The 26,606-nt window shown below is 42.0% G+C and overlaps 1 protein-coding gene across 1 annotated transcript in view; it reads right to left on the bottom strand.

Annotated features, from left to right (window-relative positions):
- The window catches only part of LOC127374862 (collagen alpha-1(XXIII) chain), a 118,519-nt gene that overhangs the window by 24,825 nt on the left and 67,088 nt on the right, over positions 1 to 26,606 (bottom strand). The window contains exons 3-5 of the mRNA XM_051420510.1: positions 10,250 to 10,294; positions 7,011 to 7,018; positions 5,614 to 5,640 (exon numbers count right to left, since the gene is read on the bottom strand). Coding sequence (XP_051276470.1) covers positions 5,614 to 5,640; positions 7,011 to 7,018; positions 10,250 to 10,294 — 80 coding nt within the window. The remainder of the gene's footprint in view (positions 1 to 5,613; positions 5,641 to 7,010; positions 7,019 to 10,249; positions 10,295 to 26,606) is intronic.

The raw sequence follows: 26,606 nt of genomic DNA, 5'->3' as shown, positions 1-26,606 counted from the left end.
TAGGCACATAAAGGACGGAGAGGAGAGGAGAGGAGAGGAGAGGAGATGCAGGACGGAGGGAATGATGCTTTAGAGCTGCTCTTATTAATAGTTCATGTGATCATATGCTGCCTCTCTTTAGCCTTGTAATGGGATGGCATGGCTATAAACTCGCTTCAAAAAAACACAAGTGGTTAGTCTGTATAAAAGAGATTCATAAAAAGTCCAGCAAAAAGCCTTTGAGGCTATTTCTGATTAAGGGCTCCATGTGAAATCCGCAGTAGGTGGGTGAGACGTGGGGTGGAACGAATGACTGGGACCAATCGGACGGCAATAATTCCACTAAGACTGTCTAAAGTTGAGTTGAGTGTGAAGAGTAAGGATGTAATGCATTTCCTTTACTGGATGCTACATACAGAACAGGACAGGTTGTAGTTTCACCACTCTATTAAACGCAGCGTGCTGTCTTTATCATGTCCTGCATTCAAGTGTGAGCCCATAAATGTCCCAGTGAGTTTGCCCGCGTATCTGTGTCCATGTCTCTCGATATGCATTGGTAGACATGTGTGCCTGTGTGTGTATATGCAGTCATATCTCTGCATCTGGCAGCGTTTATCAGGGCCCGGCTCCTTCAAGACTTGTCAGGATGAGTAGAAGAGGTGTACATGGTGAGGTCATTGGCTGCTGAGAAGTCTGAACTGGAGCAAAAACAGACTGATTTATGGCTGCTAACAAGCCACACAGTGGCCTGTGAACTGTCGGTACTATTGCTGTGTGTGTGTGTGTGTGTGCGTGAGAGAGGAGATTTATTCTCAGCAATAAAAGCCTGTATCTAATATTTGGCAGCTGACAGTTTGCATACACCAGTATAGTACACCAGTAATCTCTATGCCCTTTATACTTACTTAACTGCTATCCAACATGGAATAAAATAAGACCCAGAACTACTACAGCTATCTGGAGGAATAATTCAACCAACAATATAGCAGTTCAAGAAGCTCTTCTATGACTGATAAGATAAGATATGTATAATATATGAGCCTTACTTAAATCCGCAACAGAGGCTCCAGGGAACTTTTAATGGAAACTAAGGGCAAAATTGGCCAGAAGGGGTTTATATGAATAAGAGTCAGGAACACAGGAACCAGGGGAAATTGGATTTTGATGTGTGGCCCTTTTTGTGTGCTTTTCTTTCTGTATAGCTGCATTGTTGTACTGTACCTCCAGTGGGGTAAACCTGCAGTACACATCAGTTTGCAAGGTGGGAAAAAAGAGCTGGAATTCAAATAAAAATAGAACAGGGTGAACAAAAAAAGGCCACTACTAAAATCTCCTCATCTCATACCGCAAATGGATCAGGCAGGCCGCAGAATAAAAAGGAAAAGGAAAAACGAAGGATTGAAGGAGGGGGAAAAAAAAAAACCTGGGAGATGAATGTTGAGAAAAAGTGAGAAAATAGGCCTGAAATTACCACCAAAACCTCAAGTGAATGTGGGGGAAAATGAAATAATGCCTTTTTATGTGTGTGGTTCTTTGTGTGTATTCCTAGTCTACATCGCCATCTTGTCCTGCAGCGTCCCTCAGCTGTTAAAAAAAAAGTTTAGACTCAGCATTCCCACCAATTAGATGGCTTTTAAACACATTTCTGGAAAATAACTTGGCCTGCAGGAGGGTATATGTTTGTGTCTGTGCCTGTGTGCGTGTGTGTGTTTGTCTTAATCCCAATGAAACAGGGGCGAGGGGTGTCTTTGCTGTCTTTATTGTACTCCCTATGGTGCAGACTGGTAATTATCCAGTAGGGAGTAATTGTTGAGGATGCGGCGTGAAAAGTTGGTGTCTGCACATCATAGCAGACGTCTCAGCAGCAAACACACATAGAGAGTGAGAGACCCTTTTCCTCCCTCCTGGTTCTACTTTCCTCACTTCTCTTGTATCCTTTGATGTCATTATCTTTTCCTCTCTTGCAGTGATCCACCAACCCTCTGTTGAATTTCTCTCAGTCCCTCCTCCTCCAGTTGCTTTCATGTTGCCACAGGGACAAAACTCCGCTTCATGTCGGAGGCTACATGAACATAATTTGTGATACATGACATTTGCTTCTTTAAAAAAAAAAAAAAAAAAAAAAAAAATAGTGGCTGCATCCAGAACCAAAGAGCACAATAAAGCATACCAGAGAGCTGTGTGTTTGGGACAGAAAATTACTGACATGTTGTTGGGTGACTGTCTGGCTTTAATCTGCACTCAGAGGCCTGGAAGGCTGAACAATGGAGGCCTTGGCTTCTCTCTGCTGAGCGAGGTTCGCTGTCTGTCACAGACTGGCACTTTCGTATAAACACGCTAGTGTCTGGACACGCTGGTGACTGCGCATATGAATAATCAACTGGTGTGTGTGGGTGTGTGTTTACCCCTCTGCACTGATCTGTCAGTCTGTCTGATTTTGACTGTTTTGACAGCGGGAAGGCCCTTTACTGAAACTCAAACCCTTCGCCTGTGATTTATGAGAGGAAGAAGTGACAGGGGTTATATGAGGAGAGAAAACATACATCAGCACGCACAAAGACACACACACACACACACACACACACACTTATCATAGAGTTATTCTTGAGAAACACACAAACTGCTTGTCATCAACAGTGTTTATCATATTAGAAATGCTTCAGTGGAAGCGGACTGCTGCATACATTAGTCTGATAAACGACTGTGAGACATGTGTATGCCACCTGAAAGAAGTATAGCACATGCACGCTCACACATTGGCAAACACCACAATTGTTGGTCACAGTGGTCACAGTGGTAGAAGAAGCGATCTGATCAAAAAGTAAAAGTTAGCATCAAAATGTACTTCCAAAGGTAGCAGTACTCATCATGCAGAATGCCCCTTTCAGAATAATGTGTACTACATTATTGGATTATAATCATTGATGTGTGTTTGTCACTTTAATGATGATTTTAACTATTTTATACGCTGCTAAGAGCTTGTGGATCACTTATCTTATGCAAAGTAACTAAGTAAGTTATTAAATAAATGTAGCGGAGGATCAGTGTTGGGCTACTTCCTCAAAAAGAATAAATGTATTACTCTTTTCTAAAGTAATTACTTATTACTCCCTGCCAACAGTAGTTAGTTACACTACTAGTTATATTACTTTTCTGATACCCCCCACAAAATTGTAATTGTGCCCCTTTTCCCTAAAATTGAGTTTTTGTTTGTTTAAATCAAAGTAACGGGAATGTTTCCAGCATTACGATCTTCCAAACTAGTTTCCTCCACGATTACAACAATGAATCCAAGAATGTGATTGAATTGTTAGATCTTAAAAAAGTGGGGGGTGTTAACAAAAGTTGTTATGTTGTAAATATTTTTTTTTTTTGGGGGGGGTATCTGTAATATTTTTCCTGAAATGTATTAGTAATTAGTTACACTAGTTACTGGAGAAAGTAATATTATTACTGTAATATTATTCCTAGTAATGAGAAACTGCCTGAGACACTGCAGAGGATAAGGTACAGTATTTGCCTTTGAACTGCAGTGGAGTAGAAAGATAAAGCAGCAGAACAGTACAAGCACCACAAAATTGTCCTCAAATTTAGCACTTGCGTAACTATACTTAGTTTCCACCTTTGCAATTGTTATGTTAAGTCTGTTAAATTATGTGTTAATGTGTACACTCACAGAATTAAAGAATCTAGCCTGCTGAGGGTTAACGGCTTGAATGGAGACATAATAAGGGTGAGAGAGGGCAAGAGAAAAAAAATTGCTTGAAAGCAATCTAGCTGTTTGTTTTAACAATGGAAAAATAAAGAAAGAAAATTTGTTGGCACAAGTCACTGGCACCACACAAGTTCTCCGGAAACTGACTTGACTCATTTGTGTTGCCCTCTCCATATGAACGGCCCATGTGAGATACTTTGTTGGTGTGAAAAGGTATCATACACACATACGCACACGCACAGAGCCTCTGACCACTTCCACAGTTCTGGCCTTTGTTTCAGAGATCTACATAAACTAGGTGGTTGGATGGAGTTCACACACATCCGCACATATGGACACAGATACACAAACACTCCTACCCAACAGGAAGAATGGCCCTTTATAAGCTTCAATGCTTGAAACTTGATCATCTCTGTTGCTGCTACATGAAATAATGTGATGTCCATGTTAGTTGCCAGTATGATTAATCTACTGTTATTTCACTGTAACCTCAGACACACAGCTTCCATCATCATACCTCTATGTATGCATCATAACAGGAAGCTGCCTCTTACACTTAGCAAACAGACTTGTCCAGTTATAATATTGTTTCATCTATGTAATTATAGAGGTTTAAGGATTCATTTCATTATGCTTACAAGACTGGGAAGGATTACCCAGATTAAGCATCCTTAAAGTAATACATTACATCATTTCATTAAAAAGGTAAAAACACTACAATGTGCCACAACTTTAGGATTTCTAATGAAGACGGTGACATAGATGAATAGTCACAAGCAAACAAACACAAATGTGCACACACTTCTCTGTGCGCTCGGTCCACCTGTGTGTAATTAGCAGCAGGCATTTCCCGTCAGGAGGGCTGTGCAGTGCCAGGCAGACTGGGAATCTGACTGAGAGCGAGCCCCATGGGTAATGAACTTCCCCAAAAAAAACCTTCCCAATGAGACAACGTACACAGCAACGCAACGGTCAAGACGCCGTGGAACACAACACCGGGGCGACTGCAGTGGGTCGCTGTGGCAACCAGACGTAGGGGGTCACACGGAGCATGTAACACGCTCACACATAGGCCCTCACACATGCTAATGCTTCCTATGAACTGCACGCCATCCAGTTCTTATGAATCCATCTGGTCACACAAGCTGAGCTCTTGAATGATTAGGGTGTGTGTCTGTATTAGATGATGAGAATTTGACGATGGCCAAACCACAAATCAGCAGGACAGCCATGAGCTGTTTTTATCTCAGCAGTTGTTGAGAAAGTCGGTAGTCTGACCGGCCACAAGAGGCCACTATATCTCTGGATAACACCAGAACTGGCTCTCAGTCTTGTGGTATGCCTCATGGGGGAAATCAGTAATCTGCTTTGCATTCAGTATTTCTGGATGTACACACATTAGATTATTCAAACATTAGTAAACCCTGTTTAAGAGCTGGAGGCTGTGATTTGTGCCTTGTGTAAGAATGTTTCATGTTTTCATTGGTATGGTTTACGCTGTTGTGGTTTATGTTTACTGATGATAATCTTTACGTTTACTGCTCTCATTTTCACACATGCACTAAATATTCTTTATGTCACTATTTTCTGCCTTCAGTCAGTGAGTTGTAATGTTTCAAATTACCTATGGGAAATAAAACACTGTCATCTGGGCAGCCTAAGTCTGCTTGTGTTTAAATACAACTGTCTTTGTATTTGAGTCACTTCTCAGTCATGGGGCAGGATACTTCACTGGTGATGAGCAAATGCAAAAGGTTGCATGAAGAGGCAACAATTAGAGTAAATGTAATTTTCTTCACAGGCAAAAGAGAAGGAAAAACAGGAAAAACGTCCTAATAAAGCTGAAAAAAATCAAGAGAAAAAGGAGATGTGATTGGGTGAATTGAAGAGTGACAGGAAAAATAACAAATCAAATTTACCGGGTATCCATCCCGTCCAGATTTGCCCTGGTGAGGTTAGAGATTAAAGCATGAAGCATTGAAACAGGTTAGAACAGAAACCAACAGCTGCACACAACACAACATACACGCTGTATATATATATATATATATATATACACTACTCACAAAAAGTTAGGGATATTCCACTTTCGGGTGAAATTTATGGAAAATGTAAAAAGTTGATGCTACAGTGATATTATATCATGAAAGTAGGGTATTTAAGTAGACGGTCAAATTAAGATCACCTGGAAAGGTTATAGTGCATGTTATGTACATTCTGAAATTTCATCCGAAAGCCGAATATCCCTAACTTTTTGTGAGTAGTGTATATTAATTCATCACATGACCCGGCACACTTTATTCTAAAGGAGACAAGTATTAAATGATAGTAAATGACTCTATATGGACTTTGAAGCTGGAAATAATAAACATTAGGTGAAGTTTGTTTACACCACAACTTCTGTTTTGTTCCAGTTTAAACATTTTTGGCCTGTATCTGATCGTTTGGGCACTTGATTACGTTGCCATGTACATTGACTTAGACTGAGTGTAACGACAGACTTAGTGCAGTAGCAGGTGACTTCACATTACCACACCTTGTCTTTGACTTTATGGGCTTGAGGTCGGACTTTGTGTGTGTCCAGGAAGACAAATTATACATCATTTCATGCACACTTGCCGTAAACCTTCTGCACAGGCAGTTTTTCTACAATAAAACATTCCATGGATTTAAAAAATGTCAGCTGTACACGCTGTTCCGGTCCGATATTTATGGAAAAGTGTCATGGTGTGCTGTGGAGCATTTACCCCTCTGCATATCTGATCTGTGCCACATGTGACCAAAATATTAAAATAAATACTTTCAAAATAAAATCAGAGATGCTGCTCACAAACAAATCCAAACAGGCAGAAACAGTCTCCACTTAGTACATGGCTTTTTGTATGTGTGTATTTTATCTGCTGTGTGTGTGTGTGTGTGTGTGTGTGTGTGTGTGTGTGTGTGTGTGTGTGTGTGCCTGTGTCAGCAGGAGTTATAGTCCCACAGAGGAGGATAACACGCTGCTAATAAGTCACCATGAAACACACACAGATACAAGCACACACACTCACATGCACACACCCACAGTTCCCTAGGTGGTCCGTTTATTGCCGCGCTCTGTGGATGCACATGTGTGAGTGAGCCTGTGACAGTTTGTGTGTCTCTCTGTTTTACTGCTGTTGGAGAAAACCATAGTTTGTATAGTGAAGGATAATATATGTATATATGTGAGTGCTTTTGCATGTTTAATGGGAAAGGGAAGCACTGTAACAACTGGATGTTCAGCTGGTTATTAGTTGATTTTAATACTACCTGGATGAGAGGAAATTGTACTTACTGGAGGTCCTGCAACAGAAAAAGAGAAATCAGACATTAGAAAATGAATGTCCAGTAACACATGAAGCACAGCACGTGTGAGTTATAGTAACCTCTGGTTTGTGCAGCAATCAATTCCTCAGAACAGTGGTGCGTAACAAAAAAACTGCACATGCAATGTGGTTTGTTAGATGATGATTGTAATTAACCACCTAAATATGGTACAGAAAAAGCTCATTACAGCCACTGCCAGTGGAGTTTGTGGTGAACCCGTTATGATAAACAGACTTCTGGATAATGGGTCATGTTTCGCATTAGTATATGAAGTCATGTCAAGACGTTGTTTCCTAAGAAGATATGGGGTGTATGAGATGGAGGACAAACAGGCAGTGAAAAGGTCGGGCTGTGCTGGAAAATGCGCAAGTATATTAAAAAAAAGATGTCTCCGAGATTTCTCCGGGGCAGTCTTTCAGATCTGATTGAAAAGCTCTGATGTTGAGCCTCAGCAGCAAAAAGTAAACTCAGCTTTTCATACTTAGACTAACCAAAAACAACAGTAATGATCAAAGGGCTTGGTTTTAATGGAATATTCTTATAAAAAAAACCCTTCTCTTAAAAGTCCAAGGCCGAGGGCACTAATAAACCACCCCAAACCCCTACAAAGTGAGTATATCATTTTGCCATTAAAAAGCTTTTACATTAGTGATTGGTTTAAATTTATCTGATCTAAATTTTAAATCAATCACGAAGCTCTATGTGATTGTTAACAAAATTACAGTCTATGGTATGATTTGGAGGTACGCCACCACTGCAGTTCTGTCACAAGACAGCTCATCAACATGGATGCAACACTAAACATCTACATAAACTCAAGATTGAAAACAGACTCCCTCTGGGGAAAAGTGGGATATTTGTGGTGTTGTGTTACTATTTAAACATACAAAAAGTCCTAACGTGACCAGAATCTATGCAAGCCTAGATGTTTGCTGTTAATTCAAGGGAAAGGGCATTTTTGGGACAAGAGGAGTAGAAAGGGATGAAGAACTGAAGGTAGCTGGGGTGACAAGGTGTAAGGGAAAGAAGAACAGTGAGGTGTTGGGGTTTATGAGGCATGAAGACCTAGTCAATCATGTTTAGCTGTGTCTAGACGCCAGGACAAGGACCTCCTGGGCCAGACAGTTGGGTAAACAAATGCACACTGGCTACAGAGCCACGCAGTAAGGCCAGCTTTAACCATTGAACTTGTGACAGGTGTGTGCGAGTTTAGAGACTAATGAGAAAGAAAGAGACAGAGAATGAGAGAGAAAGAAGTAAACTGAGCAGAGACACAAAATAAGTAAAAGACCAAACAGAAAAATAATAGTGAGAGTTGAGGAAGGAGACAAGGCGACAGAAGCTCAACAACCCTGTCTGCCCTCTTTCCTGTTATTCAGGTTTGTGTTTCTGTTTCTTCCCTCCACTCTCATTTGTTTCTCTGATAGAAAAGGGGAAAACCTCTTCTGGTCTTGTAAAAAAAAGCCATCCTCGACAGAAGGATGGCGCAACAGCCTCTCTGTGCCACCTACCCCCGCAGGCTGCAATGTGAATACGCAAAAGTAAACAAGAAAAGAGACAACGTAAACAGGATCACATCATCCTTTTCAGATAGAGACCACGAAGAGCCAATGAATGTCCCATCTTGGGCGAAACCTTAACAGCGAGCATTCCCGTTAAGATAATCCTCCAAAAGACCAAGTGGCTGGAAATTTGTACCACCCGGATGAAAAACAAAGTCGTTTACTCATCCTGGTGGTCGCCTGATCACAGAACTTTTACGAGATTTCCGTAATCTATGCCGATTAAGAAGTAGTTGAATGGTAGGGAGGATATGGAGATTTAAAGGAAAAGTCTGGAGATATTCTATATTTTTCTTATTGTCAACAATTTCCATGAAAAGACCAAAAGCCAGCCACCATTGTTGTCCAAAAACGATTAAAAAGACATCAGTGAGCCACATCGTTGCACTGTGTCCATCCCACATACACCGTCATGCTGCCGTAAATAATCACAACCAATAATCAAACTCTGCAAATACAATTTTAACTCCCTGTTTTAGTAATCCTTGCTAAAAACGACAGCATTATAGGAAATGACTGAGCCTTTTTGAAAATAGAACTACATATTTGAGACCTGTATTTAAAGATTTTCATCTTTAGAAGGAATCAATGGGCTTAGAGCTGAGAGCCACAAACAGGCTGGGAAAGTCTGAAGGTTTTAAAAGACTGACTCACATATTGTTGGTTTACATCTGACAATAAGACAATTATAAAATTTTTTTAGAGTTATTATTGTTATATAACAGAAAACAAACAAACAAACAAAAAACACTTTGGCTGTACAGCATATGAAACTTTACATCTGCCTATATGTAATATTCTATGTCAAATAAATCAAGACAAGCTAAAAATACATTATACTGTATACATTATAAATAACAAGTGTGGAAATTACAGCAATAAAGGTTGCTGGTCATTAGTCATCATCTTCACAGGAACAGATCTCATCTACTAAATCCACAACAATGAATCACCAGCATCTTAGAAGTTTTCCCATCTGACACATATCCTGCAGAACAACTACAGTCATGCAGGTTTTGATAAAATCGTCTAACAGTGTCGCACCACAATTTGGTGGAGTCAACACTTAATAAAAACCATCCAAAACGAAAGTGACTCAAACTCGTAGAACATCCGCTCTATCTGTCATGACAAAGTTTTGTGTAACAAGAGTTATGTCCCTGCACTGTTTTGGTCTCCACGATGAGTGTTTTGCGGTGTGCATGGGAAAAAAAAAAAATTCAACACAATAATGGTGGGTAGTGATGTTGGCAAGGGAGAGTCTCATTAGGCCCATACTACTGCAGCTGCTACCACTCAGCGAGAACGACTGACATCTGGGCAAAGTTAGAACAACCACAAACGGCCAAGGTTAGCGCTGTGTCGGTGCAAATAGCAATGGACAGGGAGAAGGGTCAACTGCGGCCCATCATCCACCGGCCTGACTCATGGGTCACTGCTTTTACCAGCCCTCGAACTTATCCAGTCACCCAGGAAAAGAGAGAGAGTGTGGGAGCAAGTGAGAGAGAGAGAGAGAGAGAGAGAGAGAGAGAGAGAGAGAGAGAGAGAGAGAGAGAGAGGAAGGAGATGAAGAAATAGTGTGTCTTCCAGGAAAAGAGAGAAAGGAGAAATAAACAAACAAAGCAGGTGGTGGGCTGTCACTTACCAGGTTCCCCTCTTCTTCCCATCCTTCCACGCTTCCCTGGAGGCCCTGTGAAAACACACAGGCAGAGCAGTAAATCCTCCAAATCAGTGCTGAAGGGACGAATACAGAACAACGGAGCATCACTTGCTGTTTAACTGCTGGTGGCCATGTGTTGTGCCTGGCATTAAGTTTGTGTGAGCTGGCACAGATACACTAAAATGTCCGTGGATAAGTGATGTAAGAACAGATACAGACACTAGAAGACAAAACAAAGTCAGACTCAAACATACTGTATGATTATTATATTAATTAATATTATTTCAGACTGAACAAACACGACCCTTTAGGCGTGTTTAAGATTTATTCTCCCCTCATTCTGGCTGAATACGGCCAATTCCTCATTTCCTGGGCTTCGTCCAGCCACCTTCCTCTGACCCTGCAGCGATGCAGCTGGTACCACCACCTTTCCGGTAAAACAATTTCTGCTGTTGATGGAGAGGACTGGTAAAGTTGTGAAAAATAGCAGGAGGGCTGTAGAGAAACGAGGAGATGGTGTGGCCAGAGAGAGGGCCGACGCAAAGAGTCAGACCTCATGCTGCTACTAGACCATGAATCATTTCTACACTGCCGCTGATTTGCGTCAGTGTCTGCCTGGTAATTTAACAGAGGTGTTGTTTTAAGAGATGGTGCAACTGACTATACAAAAAATAATAATCACAGGTTCAGAAAAGATCGCCCACCCCTTCTCTTTAGCTTAGCAAATGTAGCAAGGCACAGCAGGTCTGTCACGCTTTGGATTTCTCCACATATTGAAGCTGTAAGAGTGATACTCTGACTTGTGCTGTTCAACTGTTAGAAAAACCTCTCTTGAGGACTGGGGCACCCATGGTGTGGTATTTATATACCGCAAAGGAGCTGGTCCTGGATGCTCAAAGTTTACATTTGAGCGACTTCAGCATAGGCTTCTTTGGTGTATTTGTCCAACACGAAACAAAAACAATAAATGATAAATGTAGCCACATATTCAAAACCACTCACAAGATCTAGTCGAGAAGTTGCTTTTCTCTGTGTGAAATCAAAGACCCATTGTTTCACAAATTACGTAAGACCTTTAAAAGGTAAATCTGCCATCATCAACTTTCTGAACTGCATATGTCCCATGTGAGGCAAAAAAGCTCGACACCAGTAACAACAGCACCTTTAGCGTGTTTCTCCGTGGCCCAAAACCTTCTTGTTGGTAACACCTTACTTCTCTCCATGTGCCCATCCTCCCACACTCAGTCCTGCTCTCGTAATGAAATAGGAACCATACTGTGTGCTGTTCCTGATGCTAAGTGGTTGTGGCTGCAGACATGTTTTCCCTATTGTCATTATTGGGGTTATTGTAGTGCCCTAATCACTTCCTGACTCTGCCAACCCTTTCAAAGAGAGCTCAATCATGCTCCTCCACCTCCTTCTCGTGTCTACCTCTCCCACTTTCATCTTCTTTACATAACAGCAATACGCTATTAATTACTTTGGAAATGAAGGATTTAAGAAATGGCATAAAAAGAGTTAACTGTTGCCTGTGCTCAGGTTGAAGACTGGCCAAGTCTTAAGTATTAAAAGTATAATTTAACAGTTTCTTTATCTGATTCAGTTTGCCATTTGTAGTTGCCGTCAGACTCTGTTGGCAATGAGAATGAACCATTTAAATATAACAATGGAGAATAAGTGCAGCTGTGTGCACCTACTGATGCTCATTTAAAATTTATGTCTGAACAATTTTAATCATTTAACACCTCTACACCTTCAAAATCTCGGACACAGATGCCAGCTAACTCAATCTGCCAGCCGCAGCATTTATATTAATAGTCTCCATATTCCATAGTAGGCTCTACTTCCCCTGCCCTCAGCCCCCGCTGCCATAAACAGCGTGGAGCCGTTCTGCTGGGGGCCAAGGCCTCTACAGAGAGGGCTGGAGCATTTCCCTGGGCCCAGAGGGGAGGAGACGGGGAGGACAAACTGAAAGAGGAATGTGTAAGGGAGTGGCGGGATGCGAAGATGAAATGGGAGAGACAGAGAAGAAGATATACCGCAGTTCAAAATGACAGGAGGGTCCAGGAGGAAAGATGGCAGAGACAAATGAAGTCAGTAATTGATGGATGGATGGTTTCACAATCCTGTAAAACTCCTTGTACAACATGGTCATTGGCCATTTAAAGTGCCTCCACAAGCAGGGATATGCATTATAAGATATGGGTCACGAGGGGCCATGCCTGCTCTACCTTTATTTGAGACATGAAAGGCAGCCGTCGGCATGCTGACAGGTCGGTCGCCAAACGCTGGAGGAGCGGGCGTCACAGTGACTGAAACGTGGGAGTATGATTGGTCCTGAGTGGCAGAGTTGAGGGGGAGTAGAGGTGGGTGATGACAAGCTGATATAGGAGTGTATTGACTGGAGGATTTAATGGGAAAAACAGCAGCAGTGGACAGCAGAGTGTGTGTGTATGTGTACATAAAGTGTGGAAATAGTTCAGATTCCTATTTCAGGAGAGAGCAGTGAACACATGAGGTATAGACACACAAACAGACGTAAACACTTCCACAACGTGGGAAGGTTGCATATAGGGTCAGAAAATGTAACACAAGTGCACCAAAATAGAAACAGCGCATATGTTAAGCGAAACAGTTTTACTCAATGTGTGTGCCAACTGGGCTGTATCATAATTTGATTTATCTTTCCTTTCGCTTCTTTCTCCGTTGAGGTCAAAGGTTATCAACATCAAAAGAAAGTTACACAGCTAAAAGACACAAGGAGCTCAATTTTTCAGAGTGGTCGGTTGCTTCATACAATGTGAACCAGATGGGAGGATGCCAAGAGGGGAGCAGACAGGAGGAAAAAAAAGACACTGTGAAGATGGGAGGACAAGCACTGAATGAGGAGGTCGTCCTTCACTGTTACAGGTGTTGAAAAAACCCCAAAAGAAAGAAACATGGACCTCCACAAATGTCAGACTGTTAGCAAAACTACATCCTGTGCATAGATCTTGCTGAGGGACACACAAACAGCACTGGACACATGCAGGTTCACTGGAAACAGCATGGTAACACACACACACACACACACACACACACACACACACACACACACACACACACACACACACACACACACACACACACACACACACACACATAGAATGAACTGCATTTGAACTTGGATAGCCGTGTGTACATGTTCGCCTGAAGCGCTGTATCTCAAGCTAACCCTTCACTTCTTCTCTATATGTGGAGGCTGGAAAGCATGCGGTCCAAAATTTGACTGAGAGCCAGCTAGCAGTCTCCCCCTTCACAAGACTGTAAGTGTGTTTATGTGTGTGTGCGTGAGAATGTCCAAAACCTGAGACTCAGCCAAACAAACACATGGATGCCTTCGTAGTCTTTACATGGGATGTTGTAGCCAGCGACCCATACTTAACGTCAAATCATGTCAATAAGCTCACACGCACACATACAGTACAGAAGCCTCACATCCATATATGAAGGTGTATTCCAGGTTCCTGCTGCTGACAAGCGCAATCGACCTGAGCGGCTTAGGAGCAATTTCTCCATCAATGCTTTTACTGGTTGCAGCTCAAGTATGTCTGTGTGTTAACCGCAGATGCACAGACTCCAGCTTTCACTGTCCTCTTCTACCCGCTCATTCTTTCGCTCTCAAAAAGATTTAGAGCAGCAATTCTCCAGCGAATGTTACCAAACGCATCTCAATAGGCTCCCTGCATCTATACCACCTTTGGTTTCCACACAACACACAGTCGCTCTCTCACACAAACACACACACACACACACACACACACACACACACACACACACACACACACACACACACACACACACACACACCCCCTTCCATCCTCCATCTGCTCTGTCTGTTTCTCATAGCCATGGCTCGGCTTGATTTAGCTACTGTGACATTTCTCGCAAACAAAGTGCTTCCAGGGAACAAAGCGCAGGATTGGTGGTGGTGGAGGGACCCCCCTCTTCTTCTTTAGGCCCCATTTTGTTTAACCCAACAACTGGGAGCAATAAAGAGGCAAATGAAAATAGCAGAATGTGATACCCCGTATGCACAACCGCAGGACTTACATTCATATATCCATCAACCCCCCCTCTACTCCGCTGTTGCATGTCCCCCAATACTCCTCCTGCAACAGGGGAAAATCTAATTTAACAGGAAAGGAAGAGAAAGGTGGGGTAGGGGTGTGGAGAGGAAGGGTGTAAGTAATGAAGGTCAACTTCTTGCTTCCATGTTAGCTGGAGGCAATGTGTCTCTACTGCATCTCCTCTCTCACTTCATTTTTCCCACTTGAGAATGGTATTTTTTTTTTTAATCCCAGTGGTGAATTTTCCTCTTTTAATCACCGTTTCATACTGCAAACGTTCCCATGAGAGAGATAAGTTTTGACCCAAAAAAAGCTCTTTATTATATTATATATATAAAAAATTGCCTCAAGAATTATTGAGCATTTGTTTGAAAACTCAAAGTGAGTTGTTTTATCATTTGTCAAAGACTGAATCTATTTTCTTGTAATGAGACGTCTAAGTCAATTGCTATCATTGAAATTGTTTACTCGTCCGAGATATAATTGTAAGGATTCCCTCCTTTTGGTTCGTCTCATCTTTGCACAGATGGGGACAGCTGTTGAGCCTCCTGAAACAAAACTGCTTCTTCCAAACTGTCTCCTGATCTGTCAGCGTTTCCCTGTGTTTGTCCAACTTTCGTTCCAATAAGATGGGGGACACATGCTGAGATGTAAACAGCAACAGAAAGGGAAAAAGTCAACGGATGTAATTCACATGGTGGTGATTCATTCTCCAGCTGCCCTGCGTCTCTCCTGCCCTGGGTCAGCCCGGGTTCAGTGGCTCAGACAGGGTTCATATACATGTAGTCTGTTGCTTGTAATCCAATTATTATATTATCATAACATAAATGTGTCTTATTGTTACCTTTTGAATCAGAATCCCATTTATTGGCCAGGTATGTGTACGCATAGAAGGAATTTGACTCTAGTTTTACATTGCTCTTAATGTACATACACAGAATAAGCAGAATCATACTGCATAATCCATAGCTCGGTGGTCTCATATTTTGCTAATGCTTTTACAATAACTTTTCTTTGTTTGAATTACTTCAGTAATAATTCCTTTTATTCTAATACATCTCGTCGACTTACTTAATAAAATTATTGATGCAGTATACATGCCTAATTACCTGTAAAGGGCAATAAATGGTGAAAACAGAATTATATCATTGCTGACATCAGTGAAAGGGTCTGTTGCACTGCAGCTCACAAAAAATGTCAAATAATACAACAATAATTGCAAAAACAAACTGGGCTTGAATATTTGATGAAGGTTACTTATGTTTTGGATCAATTAAACCACAGAGTGGTCTAACCTTGTGCAAACTCGCAATTAATTGACTAATTTTGGATTTTGGAGGCAAGTGCTGCTTAAAAAGACACCAGTCAGACATATAAACCAGATGTAAATCTATATTGTATTTAATCTTGTTTTACTGCTCTGAGACCACAAACAGAAGTGACGCTGAACCATTATGAAATATGTCATCAGTCAAAAATGTTTATATGCAATAATCATAAAATTAGTAAAAATCAAGTTTATCAAAACACACCATGAACTGTTATTCTTGTGGTTTATACAAGTATTATGCATCTGTTCATATAAAATACATTACAAACCCTGCCTGTGCGTCGACTACTACACCTCTCTGGTTGTTGAAATGTGGTTAGAAAGAGAAGCTATATGCAGTAAACATCACTCATGCAGAGGTCTTCTGTGATTGGGAAAGAAGCCGAGAACACATTGGTACCAAGTCGACCTTTCTGTTTTACTTTCAGCATCAAGTGTTGCGTGACTGCAGAGTGGATTTCTTGGAGCTGAGTGAGAGGGCGTCTGTGTGTGAGGCTATCTGAGAGTGTTTTAGTGTGAGGGTATGTCTGCCTATTTCATGCCCATGCGAGTGTGATCAATGTATAGTTTCCCTGACACGCTCTGTCAGGGCTGAGTGACACCGATGTAAACCTGTGTGCGTGTGTGTGTGTGGGTAAGTACGCATGCATGCTCTCACAGCTGGAGGGTTGTTTAGGTGTTTACATCTGCTGGGTTATTCATTTGGTCCCAATGAGCAATATGAAGAGCTCATCATGCCCACATTTATTTGGGTTTCTATTATCTCTGACAGTTCATTTGTGTGCACTTGTGGAAAACTGAAAAGGCTGATTATGTGTGTTTATATTTGCTAGTGAGCGTGCACAAATTTCAGAATAAGGAGACCCCCGGAATTCTGCATCAAGTCCACTGTTGTGATGTCCGGCAGGTGGTTTGCGTTGAGTGGCAGGATGGTGCCGAAAAGCCGCCCGGTTAGCCATCGTGTGTCACAGATAATGAGAAGCGAAGGCAGAGACGAGCCCCCCCACACAGACAGACAGACGCAGTCAAAACAATGAGAGTGCCCTAGCAAAACACAGCCAGCACCAGCTGAGCACAGCAAATAAGAGCAGATCACCCAAAGTTCAGCAGTCAGAAGACAAAAGCTTTGTCTTTAGGTGCTACCAGCTGTATTTCCAGGCTCAAAGAGGGGCAGGAAAGGTAGAGTACAAATACTTTGTTTCCGGTATCTGTACTTTACTTGAGTATTTATTTTTCCACCAACTTTTTACTTTCAACCCCTACATATTTACAGAAATATCTGTATTTTCTACTCCTTACATTTTTAAAACAGGCTCGTTACTTTAGTTTTAATGTATTCGAGGGAAATTATTGATTTCTTTTTGTGCATCTTTGCACGCCTTCCCAAAATCAAGACCAGTGCATATCATGCATGCAGACATGTATGCAAAAACAAGGTAAAGGACTAAAGAGGGAGACTTGACCCTACTTGAAGTTTCAGTTAGATTTGTACAGAACCAGCAGGTAAAAATGTCCTTCAGAGAAACCAAGAGAGTACTTTTTACTTTTAAACTTTGAGTACATCATAGAGCTTGAATTTTCTTCACTGTTACTAGTTGGATCAGTACTTCCTCTTTTTTGTATCCGTACTTCTACTTGAGTAAAGAATGTGTATACATTTGCTACCTCTGTTAAGTTGATGATCGTGTAAACATTAGAGACACTCATTCAAGTGAACCTATGATTAAGGCCATTGCACACCAACTCTGTTTTTTTTTTCATTTTTGTCGTCTCACGCTGTTTCAATTATGTTTACACTCCGACTTTTTTTGGAACAGTTTTGATTTTGTGCGTTTTTTTGCACCAGATGGGGGACAGCTCAGCCTCTTGTGGCTGTGATGCCAAATGCAAGACAACCTGTGGAGGAACCTCCAGTGAGTAAGTGAGAGACAGAGCAAGCAGACAGCTCCTTTATCAGCAGCTTGTTCCTGACACCTTGGACCCAATTCCTTTTTCTTTTTCTACTTTCAGTAAGAGAACCACAAAATCATCCTCACTGCTTGACAGATAACAGCCATCGTGGCCGTATTTATGGATAAATATAAATGAAAAAAATTAAGCAGAAGAACAGAGAAGTCTTAAAAACTAACTCAGTGATGTCGACTGTTCAGCAATATAAAAGCTGCATTCATACAGGTTCAGGGACACACTGTTTTGAGTTTGTTATGAGCACATGCTAATACACATGTCTGTGATTCTTTGTTCCTTTTTTGGAAACAAGGCCCTTGCGTGACAATGCTTTAAGTGAGTTGACCCCACATAAACAAACCCTCCTCAACTGCAAGTGAATCACACACGCACACATTCACACTCAGATGTGTGTTTGTTGACGCTGGGCAGGGTGGGAGAGGTATGGGAGAGGCTTGGTTTTTTCGGAACCATTCACACAGGCTCCTGGGTGGTACTTCCATTAACCACAGACGCTGGAATTTAGGTACTCAAGAGGATTTTAAGCGTACAAACACGGCACGCAAATGAGAAATCCCAACACCTTTACACACACACACACACACACACACACACACACACACACACACACACACCTGTGCTCAACGGTTTCAACTTGAAAATAGTAAGTAATGTTAATCTCGTAGAAACAGTTCCAGTGCAATTTGAATTTGAGTCACACTGGTTATTGACAAACCTCCTGTGACCAATCGTCACCCTTAGATGTGGGACCAGTGAGTCCCATAACGAATGGCTTCAGGTTCCTGAAGGTAGGGGACAGCAGCCATTGGTGCAATGTCGAGGTGAGAATGAGTGTTATGTTTGTAGATCAGATTGGGGCCTGCAGTGCTGCAAGATCTTCCAAGAAGTCTGGAGGTGTAAAATCCAGTCCTCAGGGAGAATAAACACAAGGGTTAACAGAAAGGTAGAGGGGGGATTAAGAAAATACAAGGGTCACCTGAAGAAGCATGGGCCTGAACATGGCAAGGTTCTTGTACATCCAAAGTGCCAGAGATCCTTTAAATACATTTAACACAAGATAAAAGTATCCGACTCCTTAATGTGACGAACGTCAGCGGCATCAGTGTGCGCGGTGGTAATCTGACAAGGATATTTTGAAGTGTCGGTTTCGTCCAGTGCCAGTCTATGTCGAATGGTGGTCTGTAACAGGATAAAATGCTCTTTTATCTTTGTATCCCTTATTCATTCATAAAATGTGGTTCTAGTTTGACGTTCTGGAACACGTTAGAGCAAAACCGGAGAGCCGGGCATAGCGGGAGCGGGGGTGGGTCTTCGAGTGTAAAGGAATAAAGAGTAAAGTGCACTAATCACCATGACTTTAAACGAAAACTGCAGTATTTGTGTGTGTGTGGCTGTAACAGAAGACAATGTGTGGGCCATGGTTGAGGAAACATGGTGTGAATGTTCAAAAGGAGACTTTATTCCAGCTAGCCTCTTTCTTTAACCCTGACAGATTTTCTGGAAATAATTCCACCCTCTGTCTTTTCCTTTGGCACTCTTAAAAAACAATTTCCGGCCCTGCTTCTTTGTGCAATTTCTGCCAATTGAAATTGAATTCAAATCTCCACCATTATTTCTAGTTATCTTGCTTTTCACAGGTGTCTCACCCCTCGTGCCCTTAGCCCCTACTCTAAGCTAGCTCCTTGTTCTGGTTTCTTTCTCCTCTTCTCTCACACCTGAAACAGACAGGCTAATTACAGCCTCTGTGGAAGCCAAGGTGAGAGCATGCAATCTAAAAGCCGCTAGCCACGCACCGAGTGGTTTATGAGTAATGGGCAACATGGTGCAGATGGTCCAGAGGGCTGATCACACAGCCGTGACTTGGCGTGGCATGATACCAGGGAGTAGAGCCATAAAACACAAATAGAACGGGGCCTGTTTAGTGAGTTATTATTATCCGTAATGGGCCTCTGCAGATATGTATTCTTTTTGAAATGACATATCATGTTCTTAAAAAGGTGCACATGAAATAGGCTAAATGGATAAATAGGAAGATACGTGGGGTCAAATGTGTTTCTCATATTTCCTACTCATGTACACAACCTGCCACAACATTCATAACTTTTCTGTTTCCAGTTAAACCTTTATTTGCTCTTCCACAGTTTGGCTGCATCTCTCAACTCCCTTGCATTAATTGCCCATCTCTCACTCACCTTTCTGCCATATGAGCAGTAGTCTACTCCTCTTCCTAGTCGCCATCTATCTCCACCGCTTTACTTTTTCTCTAATGTCATTAGTGCGATCATTCCACCAGCCTTGTATACCTGCCCTGATCCATCCACTATGTGCCAATACTATTACTATTGTATCTGGTCTGGTACTAATCACGTCTCAGTGCTTAACCCTCTGCGCTGCCAAACCACCCTGGCTTAAGCAAATACCCCCCAATGCCATGTGATACATGTGGATCGAGACCCTGAGAATCAACATTAATGTGGAATCAGAAGGCACCGGCCAGTCACGTAAGGATGTGATTGATTATGTGGAGCAGTGCCAAATTAACTGAACAAGCAGTATCAGATCTGTAACATCCATGTTGAGGGCCAGCGTTTAACAGATGTTTTCTAAAACAAATGTAAATTTCTTTTGGATTGCTCAAATAGGGGATCTAAAATGAAGACATTTCTTTGCACTTTAGGATTACGGACTAACTGGCAAGAAAATATCCATGTTGGAAAACATTCACATGGCTCCTTAAAACAATTCACTTGCCATTCATTGTAGAACTGCTGAAAAAAAGCATGAGTGGATACATCTGCAATCTGGGATCTTGGCACATCAGTTGTACTAACAATGGACCTTTGATGTGTGGGTTCACTACTTTCTAAAACTGTGTGTAGCACGTAGGATCTGTAGTTATATACAAAAGTGAGAACTGTATTTATTCCTTTGACTCTTTGTTGTTCCCTTCATGTTGGTAGGGCTTAGTTTATTTAATTTGAATTACGGGGGGGAGATAGAGAGAAGGGGGACGACATGCAGCAAAGGTCTGCAGGTTGGAATCAAACCTTGGCTGCTGCGGTAGGGATTCTAACAGGTGAGCTACCCCAGTAATAACTTTTTCAATACCTAATTATTTAGGAACGTAAACATTAAAAAAAAAATTTTAAGTAATGACTTATATTATATATTATATCTCATCAAACATAATATGTTTGGTTGGTACTGCAGCTTCAAAATCTATCCCACACAAACAGGTGAAAATGTGAAATTCTGGCTGAAACTCAACTTGACTACATCACAGTCAACAGACTATAGCATCATGTCATCTGAGCGGCTGCTGCGGCCTGCTGGGACATGACCTCGGCGTGTCAATTACGTCAGTGCTGCTGCCTCTGAAATCACTCATAAACTCTTTGGGATTTCAAAACGAGGGTTATCAACTGCTTCTTTTAAAGATGATCATCTGTTTATTTCAAAGACTTACACATGCAGGTGTGTTTAAGGAGGATATAATTTCATAGCGCCTCAAGATACGATGCCACCACTGCAGGGTGTCTGAATGTCCCTCTCTCTCTGTGCTGTGATGTTACTGTTGTAACATAACCCATGTCCCCTTTCAATACTGCGTGATTCAAGGGACAGTGTAGCGTGTCTGTATGTGTGTGTTGTGTGTTGTGTTGTGAAACTGCTCCTGTGGCAGGTGCAGACTTGCCCCAGTGTGAACTTTATGGTAGGAGGTCATGCGTCACTTTATCCGATTGGTGACTTCCATATTTGGTCCAATCAGCTGCTCAGGTTCCTGGGGTCAGAACATGGCTGGGATGGCTGTCAAGCCTTTAACACAGTCGGTGATAGACTGGGATCAGTCTGATGTTACAGTCAGTTGTGAGTTTACATTCATGTAAACACAATATATAACATCGACTTCAATAAATATCTGTTAAGGTAGCTGGAGTTTTGAATTTCTCTGGGCAGATGGGCCTGTCCGAGAGACCTGTGTTGATTTGTGTCTGAGGGTATTTACAGTGTGTGTGTGTGTGTGTGTGTGTGTGTGTGTGTGTGGAGGGTGTGTGTCTCAAACTATGTTAGTTTGTGTCCCTGACAACAGCTGCGACTGTGATAGATTGCTGACACAGCTGATATGTCTGATAGGCTTCAAGTGTAGTAATGAAGTTTAAACACAGCTGGGAGCGCATGACAGAGGTATGTGCCATTCATCGCTGTTGACCAATCACATCTCTGTATCAGCGTTCATAATGTAGTGACCTTGTGTGAGGGTCAAGGTGGAGCACGTAGCAAAAGATAGGGGACCACAGCTGCAGAGAGAGAAAGCAATGCATGAGCCATCGTTTAGCTCATTTCACTCAACACGCGCTCATCTAACGCCTCATCCAAAGTCAGTCACGTCACCTCCATTTGCTCCATACGCATGTTTACTATTTGATGTAATGGGATTTATTCTTTACACCCAATATGAATACTGTCCAGCCTCCAGCTCTCCTGCTGTACCTGGTTGCTGCCAATCTACGTCAGCTGCTCCTGGCCTACAATCCGAACTCCCTCATTCTTCAGCTTGCCAACAAATGAGCCAACAACAATGGAAAAGGAAGGGAGAGTCAGTTCTGTATGTCTGAATTTGTCTGTTCAGTAATAAAAGTACTCATTTGGGTAAGATATCAGAAGGAACATCATTTAAAGACCCTTCTCACTGAACTTAAACCTAAGGAATGAGACGCTGACCCAGCCCCAGCCCAACCCAAACACTAATCAAGGTTTGGAGCCACCCTGATGTGCCGTACTAGAACGGCTTCAGGTTTCAGCGCTCGACTGCCAGCCCAAATGGAAGAAAACTGCTTGTGGTTGTAATGCCCCTCTGACCAATAGACAGGTTCTTGGACTGAACCGGAGTCCCAGATCAACCGGTGTTGTGGGTAAAACGATACATCGGTACAAGAAATACATTTTGTGGTCACTTCGAAAGTGATTTACGGACCTCGCCATCCGTTCCAAGTGGTAGCACTTTCAAAATGTTTCATATTTTAATTCTCGGGATGGGGGCTGTCTCATAAATCGGTCCGAGGAGGTTTATAGTAAAACTAACTATCTGGGGTTTTCCAACAATGGAGGCTTTGTCTGCTTGCACCTGACTGTAGAAGCCAATATGGCCTTAAACTAAACCAAATATGGTCAAATGGCTCCTACAGCACACTTCTTCCCTCTCAATCCTTCTGTTAAAGCCATCTCTAAAAGCCCGTTTTCAACAGGTCCATTGTTGTAGAAAATGAACTTACAACAAGGGACCAAATGTTTGAGATGACATAAAGTCTAATTCACTGTGCTTGTTTTAATATAATGCAAGACCAAGAGTTTGGCAGGGAGCGGTAACAGCACCTAATTATCTGTTCTGGCTGTCAGAGATTACAGTGGAGGAGGAGCAGGTCAACCTAAAGCACCTGTTTATGACAGAGGAATGCAGATGAATACCAGACTTTTAAACTGATACACACGCCTGGTAAAAGTGCGCGTCAATGGCAATAATTTTCGGACATACAGTCCATTAATAAACCTTAGCATAGCCCACCTTACTATAGCTGTGGGCCTACTATAGGAATACAGTAGTTTTACATGATGGGAAATATGCTTTCTTGTTGAGGGTTAAAAGACACCACTCTCATGTCTGTACAATGAACCTATAGCCAGCAGCCAGTTAGCTTAGCTTTGCACAAAGACCAGAAAAAGGGGGGGGCAGCTAGCTATTTAATTTTTTTGGCATGGATTAAAACAAACAAAACATATTTTATTATTTATGGAGCTTTAGAGGTGCTGTTTGGCAGATTGTGTTGACTACTTTCAAAGAAAAGTACCTAAAGCTTAAGAGTTGCAAAATGTCGTTAACTTTTGTCACATGCTTATTTGCATATCCACAATGTCATAATATAACTATTTACATACCGTATACAGAAATAAACAACTTAACTGACTCCAACTAGCTTTGCCTCTATCTAGTAACACTTGCTATCATAAAAAAAGTAATTAACAAGTCTTAAAAGTTGCCAAATATAGCGAGAAAATTGCTAAATTGGTAACACTGCTCTGGACATAGCTGGGCTAGTGTTTCTCTCTCTCCCCAGTCTTTGTGCTAAGCTAAGATAACAGTCTCCATGGGTCGTGTTTAGCTGAACGACATGAAAATGGTATCAACCTCCTCAACTAACTCTCAGCAAGAAAACAAAGTGTATTTACCAAAACATAGAACTATTTCTTTAAACCAATTTGTAAAGTCCAAACATACAAATATTTAGGGCCCATAAATCTCTGAAATAAAAACCCATAAAAATGGAGGGAAGAGGATAAAGTAGCAGAAACATGCATCCAAGGTTTACATCAGAATAAACAGTTAAACACTAAACTTGTGTAAACACTCTTCCTGCAGGTTTGGATTTCACAACCAGTCCCCACAGGAGATAAAAGCACTCTTTGCGAAGTGACAGCAGAAGGGAGGGAGATAATGAATGAATTAAGTAAGGAAGAGAGGGGCAACAGTATGACCCTGAGAAACTTCTTCTTTTTTCTCTCTCAGCCTCTCATCCTCTCATCCATCCACGTCTGGGCTTCGTATTGCTCCTGATAGATATTAATGATACAGAGCAACACGATCCGACTTTGTTCTTTCATCCCCGGTCCAGAGCTTGTTTCTTTACTGATCAATGTCCCGTGTCCTCCATCTTAATCAGACTTTATATGGTTTACCCCTGGGGCCAGATGGGAAGCTTATACACTCTTGCAAACACACATGTCAGTCAAGCCTCATTCCCTGCTTTATCTATTACTTGGACCTTAACACACATGACCTGACAACAGCAGGCTGGTATTCAGTGTGTGCCATCCCTCTCTGTGTGAGTGTGTGTGTCTTGGCTGAGGCGTGTAACAAAACCAGCATGTGACCTCCAGCCTCCAGGTTGGTGGTGCCCATAAATCTGCCACTGTACTCCAACACAGGTCACCTATGACCCTCACACATACCCATTTACATTTTCCTTGGAGGCACGCCTGCCCGACACACATTCGGCCGATAGAAGATAGACAAGAGATAGACTCTGACAGTGAAATGAACATGCAAACGCATATTGCGACTTGGGAGATGGCTGCCAAGTTTGTCCCCGGATCATTCTGTGGTTGTGTGTCATACTATATTCTCACTCTGTCTCTCCACACCTCTCTCTTACTGACCCCTGGGTTAAGAGCTGCTGTTAGTCTGAGAGGGATCTTCATGTCGCTGTCACGTCTTCCCGTCTGGATGTCAACTTCTGTCTTCCTCTCACTTTCCCTCATACACATCTCTGTCTCGGCCAACCTCCTCCTCTTTTCTCTCCTTCTATCTCATATTCAAGGCGGCCCACAGTTGTCCTTTGGTATTCTCTACTCTCGTAAACACCACTTGTCAGGGTGTCACCTTTCACCCACGTTCCCCACCCTCCATCCTCACCCCACAACATGCGATACATACCCACCTCAGGCTCACACATACACCCCCCCCTCCTCACTCCTGAGTGTATCTCATCACTTAACTTACTAAGGAAACATCCCATAGAGGGGGCTAGTGGGTATCTCATCTGACAGTCTGCTTTTAAATAATAATTACAGTTTCCCTTCAAATCCAAATTGAAACACGAGACGACATCTACGTCTCTACATCTACAATGTAAGTAAAACATACTAAACCAAAAAAAACAACCATCTGTTGTAACATTATATGTACTTCTTCATACACAGTTAATAGATTTTCAGAAAAACCTAGTTTATGTGCAAAATTTCAAATCAATTGTGCACTGGCTTTTCACAAAACTTCATGGCAATCCATCCAATAGTTGTTGAGATGTCAGTCTGGACCACAAAAAAAAAAAAAAAAAAAAAGATTCATAGAGCCACGCCTCTAACATAGCTAATAATTCAATAAGTCGGTGACAACTCACTTAAGTAATTGCTCAAATCTGGGACCACAGCAACATTACTCCAACAAAGAAACTTGAGAGGTCAGATGATCAAATACAACAATAAATCTCAAGCTGTAATAGACTGGAAATCACAAAGCCAAATGATTCCTATAGACAGAGACCACAATGAAGAGAAACAAGCATACATCCAAAGAACACCAAAATCCTCTCCTTGTGTCCAGCCCACCAAGACTAAACAAATCCACCAGGCCTTTAAGCCCCATGCAGACTGCGTCTGTTTGCATTGGTGCCACAAGACATCACAGCAAACACACCCCATGGGAAACCAGAGCTTGTGTATTATGATGGGAATGGATACCGCAAACGAGGGCAACTTCCGCTCCCTTTGGTTCCTTTATAACAGCATAAGATGACAGATATCAAAATATTATGCAGAGCTTTTATGAGTCTTTAACAGTGTTTGGATATGGGGTGGTGCATATAAAAAGGGATGCCTGAGGCAAGGCGGGCTGACTTTACTTTAATGAGGAATACAGTTGAACTGAGTTTGCTTCTGCACTGTCAATAGATGCACATTTCACACACACATACAGCAGCCTTTTCTATAATTTCTCCACATTCAGAATGGACCGACTGCCTGCATGGCTGGCCATGCAGCCAGACATTGTAGTAGAAATAAACACTGGGAACATGCTGAGAATAATTCACAGATACATAAATATTCCATCGAGGGAAACACAATTACTTCCAGGTGCCATTACAGATTCCACCGTTGTTTCGCTAACTATCCCCGACCCCGCGCTTCAAGTACCGCTTCAAACTTAATGAAGAGTTTCCGTCAATTTCTCCAACAGGAGACGAAAAGTGACATGAAAGCTCATATTTAAACTGTTCTCTTGGCTTCTTCTGAAGACTGCGACTGTGCATTCTTCTCACTCTACATATAAAACACTGAGCTTCTGAAAACAGAAGCAGGCGCTGCCACTGGGGGGCAAACA

The sequence above is a fragment of the Dicentrarchus labrax genome, unplaced genomic scaffold, assembly GCF_905237075.1.
Source record: "Dicentrarchus labrax unplaced genomic scaffold, dlabrax2021, whole genome shotgun sequence".
In the NCBI taxonomy this organism is placed as follows: domain Eukaryota; kingdom Metazoa; phylum Chordata; class Actinopteri; family Moronidae; genus Dicentrarchus; species Dicentrarchus labrax.
This window is presented reverse-complemented; position numbering and strand designations above follow the sequence as displayed.